Source organism: Rhinatrema bivittatum, chromosome 10 (genome assembly GCF_901001135.1).
Source record: "Rhinatrema bivittatum chromosome 10, aRhiBiv1.1, whole genome shotgun sequence".
Lineage (NCBI taxonomy): Eukaryota > Metazoa > Chordata > Amphibia > Gymnophiona > Rhinatrematidae > Rhinatrema > Rhinatrema bivittatum.
In genome coordinates, this window is record NC_042624.1 from 108,619,371 (window position 1) to 108,636,050 (window position 16,680).

Here is a 16,680-nt window from a genome sequence, read left to right on the forward strand (position 1 = left end):
ACCTGAGGCAATGGAGGGTAAAGTGACTTGCCCAAGGTCACAAGGAGCAACAGCGGGACTTGAACGCTGGTCTCCTGGTTCATAGCCCACTGCTCTAACCACTAGGCTATTTGCCCTACAGCCACTAGACTATTTGCCCACTAGGCTATTTGCCCACTGCTCTAACCACTAGGCTATTTGCCCTACAGCCACCTGCAGGGTGGCTGTAGGGCAAACAGAATGGCTCCGGCCCTTGTGGGGCCAGAGCGGCAGGGGACCACTCCCGCCCTATTTAAACTTCTACAACCCCCACGGATGGGGTAAGACGAGTATGACCTGGGGTGGGAGCAGTGCTGAGGAGCTTTTGGCAAGGAGAAGGGGAAATCTGGCTCCTTCCTTTCCTTATTTTTAATTTGTTTTTTATTTTTGTTTTCCTGTTTATTTTGTTTCAATTAAATGAACGTCAGTGAAATCAACATCAAACAAAATGAAAAACAAATAGTTAAAAAAAAACCCAAAACAAAACATGAACCAAACTATAAATGAAATAATTTTTTTTTTTTGCTCACACCCCAAACCGGAACAGGAGAGGACCTGTTGTGACCTGTGCTACAATAAAGAGAGGCGAACGCAGTCCAAACTTAGCCAGATGGGTTTACACTAATATGACCAGGGAAGGAAAAAAAAAAGGATGGAGCTCCACTAGGGGCATGGGCGGATTTAGGGACAGGCAACCTAGGCAAGTGCCTAAGGTGCCAAATTCAGAAGGTGCTCAAAACCTGGGACTCTCCCTTGCTACTTCTTAATTTCTGGGGACAAACCCCCCTCACCCCCAGTCTTTGGCCTCTCGGTGCCATAACCTTAAATCCCACCCTGATTCCAGGTGGGTGACAGTGGGATTGTCCAAAGATCATTTCCTGCGTACTGTCCCTTTGACCCTTCACATTTGTACTTATGTGCGCTGCACCTGCTACCTCTGGGGATGGGGTTAGGCGGGGCAGATTAGGCATGTCCAGATGAAACTGCAATACATGTGCACAGTTTTCTCCCCTGACCACACTGTATCCCCAGAAATGACCTCATTTAGAGAAGCCAAAAATAGTGGCATGGGATCTGGCCACCTGGTCAGGGATATTACACTGAAAAGACCTTCTCCGTCTCGCAGGCGTCGTTGAGCTCCTGTTGCGGGCTTCCGTGGGAGCGCTCTCAGATTCAGTGCTGGGTGGTATTTACAGTGAATGCTCTGCTCCAGTCACTCCAGAAACCCCTCTCACTGGCGCTCTTGCAGCGAACTTGCAGGACGTACGTTCTGTTTGGGGTCACATCGTAAATGCTGTAATTCGTTTGCTCACCCACATCTGGCTCTTGCTAGAGGAAGAAGCAGAGAGAGTCTTCATGTACTCGGCTTCTTTCCACGGCACATGGCACACTAAAATGCTGTACACAGAGGAGCCGTAATGGCTAGCCAAGAGTATCTTCACAATTTCTAAGTGGTGCAAATATCAAGTGACATAAAACACCTCTTCTTACTAGTGGGTAGTGAGAATAAACCATACATCTAAAGCAACTCCTGTCCTCGAGGGCCAGCAACTGGTTTGGTTTTCATGATATCCCTAATGAATATGCATGAGACAATCTGCATGCAAGTGAGGCAGTGTGCATGCAAATCTCTCATTCATATTCATTAGGAATATTCTGAAAACCTGACTGGTTGGTGGTCCTTGAGGACTGGAATTGCCCACTCTTGATCTAAAGAGCAATCATTAAGCAAAATAATCCAAACAGGAGTTCAGTATCTGTTACAATTTGGTAATTCAGAAACATAATGTAGTGACCTCTTGTGTGACAAGTCTGGCTACCAGTTTTGATACCTGATGATCACAACTTTTTCAGGAGAAGAGGAATGCCTGCTGCTGTTATTACTCGGAGAACTAAAGCAATTCTCCTGTGAGTCACACAGAGATCGAGTGAGAGAATAGGAATTGAGCCCTTGAGTCCCAGGAGTTCTCCTGACTCCCAGCTCTAACTTATCCCACCTCCATCCTAACTGTAGACATGTAACCGGACAGCTGAAGACGATCTTAACACGTTGCAATGCAGGGAGAGAGAAGGGGGGGATGGGGGAGAGACAAAAAATGTCATGCTGGTACAGAATTGTTCCTGACATATCGATGAAACCATCCTGGTGTTTTCAACAGGATAAGGATAACCTGAAAAAATGCTGCAATTGCTTTTCTGGTGCAAAAATGCATTGTTAAAAGACCCCATTGTGCGATGTACCTCATATTCCAGCCAACATGGGAAGGACAGCCTTCAAAATGATCTACATGGGCATTCATTGGTCAGCTGAACATTGCCCTTTCTCAACATGGTTGATGCTTTGTATGTCTTTTTGCCTCACTGAGAAGAAGCGTTCCCAGGCTGGGGGGGGCACATTACATATGCAGACTGCATTTTCAAGGCTTTGCATGGACTTTTCCAGTTAAAATCTACCCACAGAAAAAGCAAGAGCACGTGACCACACAAGTTTTAAAACTGTAGCACATTTCAAGGAAAAAGTAAGTGTGCATTTTTGCTTTGGAAATTGGTGCAAAGCCCACGGATAAAAGGTACGGGCGGTCTCTGTCCCAAAAAGAACAGTATGAAAATTGGCCCCCTATCAGGGCTAGTGCTTCTATTAGACACACTAGGTAGTCACCTAGAGTGTGACTCCTCTGTGTGTGTGGGGGGGGGGGGGTCAAAATTGTGGGAGAAGGTCAACAAAGCACAGGAGTTGCCAGCAGTAGGTAAGTCTCATGTGGAGGGGAGTGGAAAACCGATGGTTGTCTGGGACCACCTAATACCCCTTGCACCGGCCCTGCCTCTGTGTAAATAGGAGTCAGTGAGGGAATTGACGGTAACAGATTTAATGTGAAGATGAACAAAGTGACTTACTATCCAGGCATCACTTCCGTCTTCCTGGTACCGAAGTTCAAAGATCAATGGGAAAAATGAAGCCTCCAGCCCGGAGGGATATGCCCATTCCACATACACCTGCCAGGCACGACCGGCGCCGTTTAGGATCCCTGGTGGCTCTGTTTTGGCTGAAAGGACAAAGAAGCCGTATTCAAAGCCGGCTGGGGCTACAAAGTGTAAGTCGGCAGAGAGCGGGCAGAGGGGGCCGACCTCAGGGCACCAAAGAGAAATGAGAGCGCCCCCTTCAATAGAAAGCTGTTCTTTTTCAGGATTTGAGACAATGCTGGGCAGCGGGCTGGGAGTCGTCAAACTTCCGAGCACTAACCAGGCATCGGCTTGTGGGTATTCAGCTGGTGCCCTGGATCAGGATGGACCCAGCACCTAAACTGACCGACTGGCTGGAATTACAGTTTGTTCAGCAGATGCACTGAACATCTTACTCCTCAAATTATGCCTTAGATTCGGAGAGTAAAGAAGCAAATCATTTTAGCACAGTGTTGCTTCAAAGCGAAAGGCTGCTGGAGTCTCAGGTCGACATTTATTTTATTTTATTTTTACCATTAGAACGGCTGGCACATTTCATTTACACATAGGAAGTGGCTTTTGCTTGGAGTAAAACTGAAGCAACACTTTGCTAAGCTCTTCCGAAGTCTCTTAGGGAAGATCCATAGCTGTTCAAATCTGCTGCATGGCACATAATACAATAGGATTCTCTTTTATTCTCTAAAGATATATTTTTTTTTTATAAGCAGGCAGAAAACACACACATGCACCTGTTGGAGACACAGGGGTAGATTTTCAAAAAACGCGAATAGGCGTACTTTTGCTGGCGCATCAGGCGCAAGCAAAAGTACGCTGGATTTTAGTAGATACGCGCGGAGCCGCGCGTATCTACTAAAATCCTGGATCGGCGCGCACAAGGCTATGAATTCTGTATAGCCCGTGCGCGCCGAGCCGCGCAGCCTACCCCCGTTCCCTCCAAGGCCGCTCCGAAATCGGAGCGGCCTTGGAGGGAATCCTCTAACGCCCTCCCCTCATCTTCCCCTCCCTTCCTCTACCTAACCCACCCGCCCGGCCCTGTCTACACCCCCCCCTTACCTTTCTCCGGGGATTTACGCCTCCCGGAGGGAGAAGTAAATCCCCGCGCGCCAGCGGGCCTCTTGCACGCCGGGACGCGACCTGGGGGCGGGTACGGAGGGCGCGGCCACGCCCCCGGACTGCTCCGGGCCGTAGCCACGCCCCCGTACCCGCCCCCAAAATGCTGCCGACACGCCCCCGAAACGCCACGACGACCGGGCCCGCCCCCGACACGCCCCCCTCGGAGAACCCCGGGACTTACGCGAGTCCCGGGGCTTTGCGCGCGCCAGTAGGCCTATGTAAAATAGGCTCACCGGCGAGCACAAGCTTGAAACTGGTGAGCATTAGCGCCAATTGTCAAGGTTTAAAATTCTCCACAACCAGATTTAACTCTTAAAGGCTCAGGAGCGGGGGAGGAGACCCCCCTCCCCCCCCCTGAAATTGACTCAGAGCTCTGCAGTGAAAGGGCATCTTCTCCTCTGTCAGGTGATCCTCTCTCCTAAGTGCGGTACCATCCCTTCAGACCCACTGCCTTGAAGGAGCAGGGGCTGCTCTGTTTCACATTGCTCTGAGTGTCACCAGCCCACCAGCTTTAAGGGGACAGGTGTCCGACAGGATGCTGCCACGCAGGCTGAGCCGTACTGGGGAGAGACAATCACCTGGATGGAGCAAGGGGGCCCCCCCGTTCGTTGTGGCACCTTTATGCATGTTATCTCCTCTGCCTAACCGGATCTGCCCAGCTACTGTCCATTCACTCATCTTTCATAAGCATTCACAATTCAGTTACCTTAAAAAAAAAAATACAAAATCTTTCATTCACTCAGCTCATTCTTGGATCGCTCAGAAAAAACTGGACCCAGTGACTCTGACAGCCCCAAGGGCTCCCATTTGAAAACAATAAGTATCAACAGGAAAAGAAGGTTTGGGAAGGAATAGGGGGTAGGGGAGAGTTTTCTTTAAGTATTTAGAAAGCTGATTTGGGAAGTGAAACTAAAGTCAGAATATTATAAGAAGAGTCACATATCCTGCCACAATCTGCAGCAGCAGTGCTGGCACGACTACTCTCAAGTTTCAAATGACTGCTAATTCAAAGCACAGAATGAGAAAAAGGCATTAAAAAAGAAAACCTAATATCAGTATGGGATCAAACTTTTAATTGAAGTTGCTTCTGTTTTACACAGCTTTATAAGTTAAGATGTGAAACACAAATGTTTCCTTTACTGCAGTAAAACTGTATTTAAGTCCCTGATTATAAATACAGTCAATAAGAAAAAATAAAAGTACTAGCAAAAAAATGTAAAAATTAGTTGTAATTCCAATCACCCACAATTATCCTCTGTTTCCTTTTGTTATAGTTTCTGGCTGTGACAGTGAAATGTATCTCAATTTAACAGAGAGCTCTCAATCGCAGTGATAAATTCAAAATACGACTTGCAACATCGTCATTGTATTTAGCTTTCCTTCTTAAAATTATATAAATATATAGCATCGTAATTTTTTCAATTTACAATGCAGAGTCTCTTCATTCATTTTTTCTTAGCCTTACCAAACTTTGCTTTTAGCTTTCTAATACAATCAGTATTGTTTTGGAAGCAATGTTTAATGCGGTAAGAAAAAATTATCATTTTGCACGTGGCAAAACTTTAACACTGAAGTAACTGCATAATTAGGGACCTTTGTTTTCAGTTTATAGTGGGATTTTCTCCAAGAATTTATCAGTTTGTTTAAACCAAGAAAAAAACAGAAGAAAACCACTGGGGGAAAAAAGAAAGTTTATTTTTTCCAACTGATTTTCCGTTGCTTAGTCGGTTACAATCAACAGTGATAAAATTCTCAGAGACAAAATAAAAACTAAAAACTGAACGAAGGACCCTGTGCAAAATCTAAAAGGCTTCAACACATAAGATCAATAAGAGATCTTGGGCCGGGGTTCACTCTAAGTCTTTCATAAACCCCCGATTCCAGATGCAACTGCGCAATACAACACTGAAAAGCAGTAACATAAATAGCTTAACACTCACAAAGATTGGTGATTCCAGTTCCCCCATATTTAAACCTCTACTTAACGCTTGCTCAGCTGTGCTGCTAAAGGAACTTCTCATAGAGCGAATGGACACACAAAAAAAGGAATCACACTTTATCCTTTTCACAGCCTCTGGTACAGTAAATATTTCAAGCTGGCCAGACAGGGTACCTTCACAGCAAGCCTAAATTAGAAAGCTCAGAGCCCATCTGACAGAACAATCCCAGAATAACTGGGGGCGTGGGAAACCGGACGCGCTCCCATTTCTGCAGGTAAAACAGTGCTTTGCCCACCCGATAGGTGGGTAAACTTATGCTTGGGTAGCCTGTAAGTACGAAAGTGAGCACAGGGGTTCCCGAAGGCAGACTTGGGGGGGGAGGGGTTTGCACTTATGCACATTCATTTGCATTTCCAAAAGGATGCACATAAATCTTGAAAACAATTCTGCCACAAATTAGTGGTGCAGAGTGTGTGGGCAGTTTCGGTGGGGCCATTTTCAAAGGGAAAGCACGGACCGGCTTTCCCTTTTGAAAATTAGTGTAACATGCACACATAAATAAATACAAATATATTTTAAAAATGTGCAGTCCACGTGTATCCTACGCTCCCCGGTGGATAACAAAAAAGGAAAACATACATGATTAATAAAAACCAATATAAAACAAATAGAGATACCACGTGCAGCTAAAGGACTGCACAATGTAAGCCATCCATACCTGTGAGTAACCATTGACTAGAAATGTATGACCCCCACAGAGCCCCTGCATTTAAAATGAATTACACTCACCTATGTCTTCTGTGTTAAAGAGCAGCTTCTCTGACATCTGGGATCCATGGTGGCCAAGAGTTTTCAGCCAAATCTCATAGGTGAAATAAAGATAGAGATTGGCTCGGCTGAAATAGCAGGAGTTGGGGCCAGCAGTCGTGTAGTCTTTGCATTCTTCAAATTCCTCCCCTCCGCTAAATCCAGTTAAAGTGTGAAAGGGGAGAGAGTCAATATCGTGGCAATGGAACAGGAGGTAAGAATAATTTCATCCTTACTATTTGACCAACAGGATCAAATCTTCCAGAAGTAGGAGAGGGCCAGGGTTTGATTCCTGGGTCAGGTCTTCCAGTGCCCGGGCTGCTTGGCAACTGGAAATGCTGCAGAGGTAGCGCCCATGGCTCCAGGAGAGGAGGACTCTCGGCCATCGCTCAGTGGTGACACCTAGTGACCGAGCTCAGTGTACGCATATGCTGGGTGCCAGTGAGCCTACATCTGTGGTCCCTAGTCAAGGACCTATCACTACAAAGACTGGGCTGAAAGGGTGAAACATTAGGTGGTTGCAAATGAAGGCCTGTGGCATCAAACCCCAAGAGAGACCACTTCCAACTGGCAGAAACTCGTGGGTCAGAAAAAGGGATCATTTAAAAAAGAAATGGGAAAAGCTCAGATTTTTTTTAGTTGTGTTACCCAATAACCAATATTAAACTTTGCTGTAACTTGATAAATTGCACTGTGCAGTAGGTGCATTGATCCTAGGAGAAATTAGACTTATTGGAGTCTGCCATACCTTCAGCCGAGTCAGCATAAAGCTTGTACTTAGAAGCTATGATTGTGCACAGCTGCTGGCACATCCATGGAGAACCAAAACCACTTCTGTTTGTGACTCACCCTGTTTTATACAGGAAGATGTACATTGTGTGGGACTCGGCGCCCTCCACTGGAGTCCAGTGACATGACATGCTGTGTGGATAAAGCACGGAGCAGTGCAGACCTGAAGCCGAGGCTGCTGCAGAATGCAAGAGAGACGATGGGCCAGCGTTAGCACCCGCGTAATCACCCTGGGCACTCCTTGTTTTACATTCATGACTAAATCCTCATTCTGTCCCCTTATAAGGCAAATAAGTGGTAGCTAAGGTGCCTTATTTGAACAAATAATAAGGGAGAGCAAAGAGAGAAAAAGAACAAAACGCAAAAGTAATAGGAAAACCTAAGGTTTATAAGCAAAGAGAAAAGGAAACTAGTATGAAATTTCTGGAGATCTGAGCTGTGAGAGTTTAACCAATCCTGCTTTAATTAAGAATATACATAAGAACATAAGACTTGCCATGCTGGATCAGACCAATGGTCCATCAAGCCCGGTATCCTGTTTCAATAGGGGCCAATCCAGGTCACAAGTACCTGGCAGGATTCCAAAAGGTCAATAGATTGTATGCTGAAGGACTTGGGGAAAGCAGTGGCTTTCCCCAAGTCCTTCTGGTTACTAATAGTTTATGGACTTCTCCTCCAGGAACTTGTTCAAACCTTTTTTAAACTCAGCTATACTAACTGCCTTTACCACATCCTCTAGCAATGAATTCTATAGCTTGATTGTGCAATGAGTGAAAAACAATTTTATCTGATTTGTTTTAAATGTGCTACTTACTATCTTCATGGACTGTCCCCTAATTTTTACTATACCAGGAGATGATTCATGCTGGGATATTCTCTTTAAACTATGGGGAGATGAAGGCATTTACTGTACTTGCAGTGCCTTGGATAGCAGGGTATTTACACTTCAAAGACTGACGTATGGGTTGTGCTATGGAACTCTGTTCTTGTTCTTCAGCTTTACCTGTTGGTTGCAAGTACCTTCCTGGGATCCTTGCTATAAAAGCACAGAAGAGCAGCAGATGGATTAGCAAATCAGCCATTCAGGTCATGAGATTACCGTTTACTACAAAGAAAATTAAAAAGAGAAGAATAGAAAGAGTAGTGAGCACAACCAAGTCGTGTATGAATGCTTCCCCGTTTTAAGTAAGTATATTTAGCTGATGGTGTGGGATGCAGTTAATCTGCGCATGTAGTAATTAACATTTTCATGACATGGTTTTAGCCCCATCCACAAACCACTGAAATCATGGGCAGGGAACCAAACTCCATTCATAATGTTAGTGGTTCCAAACGAGCCACTGAGGTCTCAGTTGAACCCCTGACCTCTTCCAAAAACCTGCTCCTTAAGGCAGTGAAAAACAATTTACCCAGAAACGGGCCGATGCAATACTCTGCACGTTAAGAAACTATGCACTGAATATATACATTATATATATATATATATACATACATACATATATTATGTTGCAATCCGCCTTGAACCGCCTTCAGGTTTGGATTTGGCGGGATAAATACATGCATAGGATGCAAAAGTAAAACATTTAGAAAGCTTTCTTGCAGCGCTGAGTACATTGAGTAGCGCTAAAGGAAAGCAAAGTAACTTTACTTACATCAAGAGAAAGGTTTTCCTTGCTGGTGGAGCAAACGCTGTTTCTCGTGCAGTGAAAAACCTGCCAGCCGCGATTTATATAGTCTCCTCCGGCATGGATGGAGAAGGATTTAGGGGAAATGACCTTTGAATAAAAGAAGCCTCTTTCCTATGAGTGGCATCAGTAACTTCCTTCTAAGGGGGGGAACTCGAATGCCTGCTCCAAGAAAACCCGCATGGCAAAACTTACAAGCAGGGCCAACATCCGGAACAGCAGCTCTCCCCCCTCCTCGGTTTCCTGATGCGTCAAGGCCTTCCCTAATCAGATAAGGGTGGGAGAGTCCCGGTCTTTCTCTGAGCATCTCACTTTGGCAGTCGGCTCCCAGGGTGGGGGCTCTACGCTGTCACCAGATGGCGATTGCAGCGTCTGATTTACTGGAAGTGACCCCCCCCCCCCCCCCTGGATTTCTACAGAAGAGAAAAGCCACTTTTTTTTTGTTGCCAGAGGAAAAAAAAAAAAAAGTGCAGGCTGAACAAAAAAAGAGTCAGGGACAGGTGTAGAATCTGGGAAGTAAGGGGCTGTGCCTAAGGACTGATGAGGAAGCTGAAAATCTGAGTGAGCAGCATGAAAGGTGATGATGGCAGAGGACCTTTCATGAGCCTTCGCCCCAGCTGCTGGACCACCTTACCAGGCCCCAGGCTCCTTTCAGTCCCACTCTGACTCTCTCTCCTCCCGTTCCCACCTCCTTCTAGGCCTTACGGAAGCACTGCCTTAGTTCTGCCCAAAGGCAGTCACAATTTCATTGCCTTTTCGTGCGATAATTCTGCCCTTTTCCTGGATAAAGCGCAAGGCCGATTACGTGAAATGATACAGGGGAGGGCGTCACAGAGAGAGAAGCAGAAACAGGGCACAAGCAGGAGAGGCCCAGTTATCAGTAAATCACAAATGAGGGCCCCCCCCCGGTCACAGAGGTGCAGGCAGGGGATTTGGGGGTGTGGAAGGAGAAGGAAGGCTCCATTAATACAAGGCCAGGGGGAGTCTGAGAAATTAGTAACGCAGTAAATGAAGGCAGAGAAAGACCAGAATGGTCCATCAGGTTTTTTAGGAAAGTAACTGCTGCTCTGTCAGGCCGATTCAGTAAAAGTCACGGGAGAGCGGCCGCTCTCCTGTGCGCACGATTCAGGCGGGAAGAAGATGCAAATGAGGGCCCACGGTAAAAAGAGGCGCTAGGGACACTACCGCGTCCCTAGCGCCTCCTTCTTGACAGGAGCGGCGGCTGTCGGTGGGTTTGACAGCCCACGCTGAATTTTTCCGGCGTCGGTTCTCGAGCCCGCTGACAGCCACGGGTTCGGAAAACAGACGCTGGCTAAATTGACAGATTTTTTATTTTTTTTTTACTTTTGGGGCCTCCGACTTAATATCGCCATGATATTAAGTCAGAGGGTGTACAGAGGGAGCACTGTATAGTGTACAGTCGGAGGGTGTACAGAGGGAGCACTGTATAGTGTACAGTCGGAGGGTGTACAGAGGGAGCACTGACTTACCCAAGGTTACAAGGAGCAGCAGTAACAGCAGGATAACAAGCACTGACTTTTTTTTTTTTGCCATATTAAACTGCAATCTTTATTTAGAGTGTAAAAGTGCTTAGTCCTGGTGTGAGGTGCAGTTGGGGGAATTAAATCAGGTATAGTGAGTGTCCAGTTTGAGCTAGACTTTTTGTTTTATGAGTTTGATTTTTGGGGCTGCAGTGAGAGGAAAGACCTCGGCAGGTGTGAGCACTATCCCAGCTGTTAGGCTGCAGCTGTCTGCTTGAGCAGCGCACCTCACCCCCCCCCCCCCCCCATGCCTGTAATCTGTGCACTTCCAAAATGCTGCATTGAATCTGGTTTCCAAATCATATTTCCTGCACCCTACCATGCTTATTTGTCAGAGTAGTATTTCCTCATCTGGACTCAAGAATCTGGCGTATGGGAGCTCTGTTTCTGAACTACAGTTGATTGACTGTTCTTGTTTTAGTGAAAAGAAAGCCTCTTGTGATAGTATCCCCTCATGGCAACAACAGACCCATGAACTAAAGAGGTGGATTGTTGTCCAGTCAGAGTAACTAAAGAGGTCAGCAGAGGAGAATCAGAAATACTGGGCATCCTGAAGAAATAGGAGGCTTTCAATCATGCTGTGGCCATTTGGGCCTAGCAGAACTCTATAATCAGCAGATCTCTCCAAGTTTACGCCTGTAAGAGGAGCTCATACTGCAAATATAGTTACACCCATAGGACGCAGTGCTTAGAAAAAAAGCTGAACCCTGTTCCTGCTGCACCGAGGGAGGTGCTCCACCTGAAGCTGTGCCAGACCCTGTTTAAACTGTGTCCTGGCCTAAGCTGGAAAAGGGTGCACCTGTTGTGTGTATGAATTGCATCTCTGATGTGCTTGCAGGAGGAGCTCTTCAGTCCTTGCTTCCATTTGAAAGTGTACCAGACCCTCCTGGAGAGGAGCGAGGAAGGGAAAGGAATGCTCCCGATGAAGGGGACTCTTTGCAGCTCCTGTCACATGAAAATCCAACTAAAGACCTGAAGCTACCCTCAAGCCCCTGCATGTGTCTTCAGAGAGCGCGTTGATAGCCAGTGTTGAGGTTTTCTGGGGTATGCCTGGCTCTGCACCTAAATGACGTGCTCCTTTGTCTACCAGGTTGGATCCTGATCCAAACTCCATGTCTGCTATGCCAGGTTCTGACTCCATGCTGACTGTGGACTATTTGCTGGATCCAGACCTGATTCCTGTAATCTTGGACCCTGTTTTTGAGACACTAGGACTAATCTTTGCCCATAGAAGTTCTTAACTAATCAATCTGTTTTTGTTCTAGTGACACCAATTCAGATCCTGCTCCTGTGATTTGTAGTTTTAGATATGTCTGTATCCACAGGGACCATTTTTGTACATGAATCTAAAACTAATTAATACGTTTTCCCAGCAGTAAGTGTAGCTCCAGATTCTGCTCCTGAAGAAGTGGGTATCCACTGGAACCTGCATGGATAGGTAGGACTATGGTTCAGCACTAGGGGATGGTTAAAATCCATGTTTGCCAATTCTGATCTTGAATCCACATTTGTCACAATTGATCCTGAAGTCTTGGCCAAATCTGTGCCCATAGGGTTGCTTTCTTATAGCTTCCCTGCTAAGAGAGGTTTTTCTTTGTTAAAGACTTTGGTTGCAGACTCTGATTCTATCATGTTCTACCTGGTTATTGTGACTCCAGGTAAAGCCAGGACCGCAGCACAGGGGGTCCCTAAACTCTAGGCCTTGGCCTCTCGAGCTTGTTTGCCATATTTTTTATTTGATTATAAATGAATGGCAAAAAAATATATTATCCAACAAGAACAGTCAAAATAAAAAAATGACATATAACATACAAAAATATATAATCATAAAAATAACTATCTTTAATAAAAAAACAAAATGTAAAATCAATATTCAGTACATAAACAAGTACATCACCCATTTACCACAAATTAATAGCACACAAAAAACAGAGAAAAAAAAACTAACACTAGACCACAAATACAACAGATAAAACACCAAAGGGGAATCCACTGAATGTGTTTCATAGTTAAGCTTGTTCAGGGAAGAAAAGCCCAACCAACGCAGTCACTGAACAATATAAAATTCTGGGCGATAGAGTGGAACCAAAAAATCCTTCTCACTGTAGCTGGAAATCATCCGGAGCCAGTGAAACATAACATAGTAGACAATGGCAGGTAAGGACCAGCTAGCCCAGTTGCCTTCTCAGTTCTGTACTAATACGGGTACACGTGCAAATAAATCCTCACACTTAAACCAAGACAGGCTTCCTCCCACAGGTCTTCTACCCAGCCCCCAAACTGGTTCCCACCGCTGCCCTCTTTCTATCCCAGGCGTGCTTACATTTCATTAACAGATTTTTCCAGAAGTTCCCAGTCCTAGGCCCCCCTCCCACCTCTCATCGCCAAACTTGCGCTGGCCGTTTGGATGACCACAGACCAATGCGGCTGTTGCCCGTGCGTCCGACCACCCCGTGCTCGTTGCCGTTAGGGTTATAAACTAAGGCTGCTCGGCGGTGGTCACCTCGGCCAGAAAGGGAAACATTTTGCCAAAAATAGGCAATCAGGCTATAATTCTAAATAATTTCAAACAGTGAATTTAAAGATTTTAGAGGAAAAAGATATCTGGAAGTGTGAGTGATGCACTTAAGCCCTGGAGAAAAGTGTCGGAGTTTAAGAAAGAATATATTTTTTTTCGTTGCTGCAGAATTTGTTGAAGACGCACAGTGAGGGGGTTTTCACCTCCCCTCTTCCCTGCTTTACCCTCTAGAGCAGGGATGGCGAACTCCAGTCCTGGAGGGCGGCAAACAGGCCAGGTTTTCGGGATATCCGCCATGAATATGCACGAGAGAGATCCGCAAGCACCGCCTCCACTGGATGCAGATCTCACTCCTGCGTGGATATCCTGAAAACCTGGCCTGGGTGCGGCCCTCCAGGACTGGAGTTCGCCATCCCTGCCCTAGAGAGAGAGAGAGCTGTTAGGAAGTCAGGAGAAGGCCTGAAGTAGCAGGCTCTCTTTTCTTTCAACCTTAACCGCCTATAAAATCTTTAATAAACGTGACGTGCCTATTTTGGGAAGATAAAAGGGGAAGCGGGTTCTTACATGAAATGAAGCTGTATTTCCTTTTCCTTCTGAAGCAGGGTCCCCTCTTTCTGCTTTTCCATTTTTAGTGCTTTTCAAACGTATCTTCACGAGGTGGTTAAATCCATCTAGCAGTAGGACTCGCCTGTCGGTGGACCAGTGGAAGTGATTTTGGGGTGAGGAAGGGAAGGAGGAAGGTTGACCATGGACCTGCTGTCTACCCTTATTGAAAATAACCTTGGGCTGACGAGGGTCATTTTTAATAGGGCTAAAAGTTGAAAAGCTCTCCAAATGCAGGCATACGCCTGGTTCGTTCCCTCGAGCAGTAGCAGAATATTACCATTTCTTTCAGTGTTCAGAGGAAATCGGTGGTGACATTTGAGAACTATTTTAAAACCACTTGCAACAGTATATCCGGCCCACTTCAAAATTCCTCAGGAAACAGACAAATAAGACAAATACCCCCAGATTTCATCACGCTGGATGTCAATGCCTGGTATTCTGACTCCCCCCCCCCTCAGGAAGATGAAATAGATGCTTACAATGTCTTCTTACTGCATTGTTTCTCTGTGTGAGGGAGTATATAAGAAGGGACTGGCCACAGCCATCTTTGCCAGGTCCTCCTTGAGATCCAACCCAGCAAGGGATTCTGGGCCTAGCATAAGAAAACAGGGCCCAGAAGGATGGGAGAAGGCAGGGAGCCAACCCAAGCTACTTGTATTTGACGGATTTGTTAACACAAGGGACGGCTGATGTAAGCAGCCTACACTGCGTTTTGTTTTTCCTGTAAATAAAGCCTTTGTTTCTTTAGAACCAGCCAGAGTTTGGCCTCACTTTGTACTCCTGGCGATTTCTCAGCCGATGGCTGCTCCCGAGCAACCACATATGGTGGCAGCAGTGGGGTCTCCTGATCTAAAGCACAGACAGGAGCCCACTGCACAGAAGAAAAAATACCAATGCAAAACCCAAAAGTACAGAAGTTATTTTTTTTCTCCTGGGGCCTGGCGGCAGCGACAGCACAGGACTCCAGTAGAGCAGGCCAACAGGGCCAGCCCCAGCTGCAGCAGATAGAGAACTAAACAGTTAGTAAGGGCCGGACAGGGCAGAAAGGTTTTTTTTTGTTTTCTTGTCCTTCCCCTGGAGGGTCACCCAGCTTCACTGCTTGCACAAAGTGAGAAGTGGGGAAGATGGCGCAGGTACTACAGCTCCTCACAGCAGGGCAGCAAAAACTGCAGACTGCCGTACAAAAATCAAAGTGGCCGGCGGCAGGCGCTGCGAGAGCAAGCTCTGCAACAAAACATGGCGCTAAGTGACACAGCACAGGCCACCTCCCTCGTTGCCAGCAGTACTTAAGGTGGCCCCCCCCCCCGGGAGAAGACTCCGAGTGTTTCCTGCAGAACGGACCGCTCGATTGACAGACTGGTCAAAAGATAGATGGGCTAGCTAGCTGGGGAACCTACTTACAGGGAGTAGTCGAGCGGCTTTTCAAAGCACAAATCCAGAAAGAAGGCCTACATAGGCCAAAGTCAAAACAGCCATCTTAGAGAGGGTGAGACTTTCCCCAGAAGCCTATCAACAGCAATTTCAGCGAAAGGAAAACCCATGGAACCTTTTCCAGAGGCTGAAAGATGCAGCTTGGAAGTGGTTTTGCTGGAACAATTCCTAGGTGAACCGACACCCGAACCTTATACTAGAAATAGCATTGGAAGTGGCGGAGGCCTATTACCAAGCGCCACAGTCTCGGGGGAATCCACTCAACCCGGGCAGAGGACACCGGAGCCTTAAGGGCTGAAAGCTCCACCAGTTGGGGAAGCCAGACCAGCTCGATTTTTCTGCCTCAACACAATGGCCCCCCTTCTCCATGGTTCAGCTGTGGAGAAAGCAGCCATTTTGCACAATACTACCCCTGCAAGGAATGAGGAGCCAATGGACATCACTTTTGTAATTTCATGGATGTCTCCAGCCAGGGAGCTTCTACTTCTGTGAGTGCTGTTGAGCTAAATGGTGTTCTAGCCCAGGAATTAGTAGATTCTGGGAGTGTGAAAAAGCTCGTTCAAAGCGAGTTAGTGACTACAACAGAACCGTGACCCTGGCATAAAGCCACGGGGACCAACGTAAGTGTCTTACAAGCCCTATACAACTGAAGACCCCAGTTGGCCAAGACAGAATAGAAGTGGAAGTTGTTCCTTGGCTTCCCTATCCTATAGTGATTGTAATGCTTTATTGCATTGCCTTTTACATCTGGGGGAATTCTGTGCAAATAAATTGAAAATTCTGCAACATTCTGGATACTTTATAGTGGTTAAAACAGCACAATATACATAACACTGTTTAAGTAATTCATTTAAAATATAATACAGAGAAAAAATGTACTAGTTAAAACCTGTAGAGCTTTAACTATTTTGAGCAGAATCTCCCTAGAAGTACATTGTAAAAATATCCCTTCCTCCCTTCCTCCCTGCTACCCTGGCCAATCTCCTTTCACTTTGTCTTCTCAGGCCCCCAAACTCCTTCACCCTCCACTATCTCTCCCCTTCCCCTCTATATCCACTCCCAGAGTTTGACCCCTCTCTCAGTACTGCCTCTCACACAGGCTCCCTCTCACCCCCCCCCCCGCTTCACACGGGCTCCCTCTCTCATGCATACACCCTCATACAAGCTCTCTCACTCTCATACACATACCCCTGCACAGTGGCTCCCTCTCTCTCTCACACACATATCCCTTCACAGAGGCTCCTTCCCTCACAGTCATACACCCTCACCTA

General features: G+C 46.3%; 1 protein-coding gene across 1 annotated transcript; it reads right to left on the reverse strand.

Moving 5' to 3' along the window:
• Positions 1-9,648, reverse strand: LOC115100332 (cytokine receptor-like factor 1). The gene is made up of 6 exons (XM_029618752.1): positions 9,281-9,648; positions 8,632-8,733; positions 7,689-7,806; positions 6,822-6,994; positions 2,914-3,062; positions 1-1,347 (listed from the first exon to the last, which is right to left on the reverse strand). The coding sequence occupies exons 2-6, from the start codon at positions 8,708-8,710 to the stop codon at positions 1,192-1,194; spliced, it is 675 nt and encodes a 224-aa protein (XP_029474612.1). The 5' UTR covers positions 8,711-8,733; positions 9,281-9,648; the 3' UTR covers positions 1-1,191.
• Positions 9,649-16,680: the final 7,032 nt, after the last annotated feature.

Bases quoted from the DNA above. Each gene is read 5' to 3' on its own strand.
- LOC115100332 (XM_029618752.1), bottom strand. From the start codon at position 8,710: ATGGCTGATTTGCTAATCCATCTGCTGCTCTTCTGTGCTTTTATAGCA. The intron at 6,995-7,688 runs GTGAGTCACAAA...AACTGGATTTAG, and splicing joins ATCTTCCTGTATAAAACAGG to CGGAGGGGAGGAATTTGAAG. The intron at 1,348-2,913 runs GTAAGTCACTTT...TTCTTCCTCTAG, and splicing joins ACGGAAGTGATGCCTGGATA to CAAGAGCCAGATGTGGGTGA.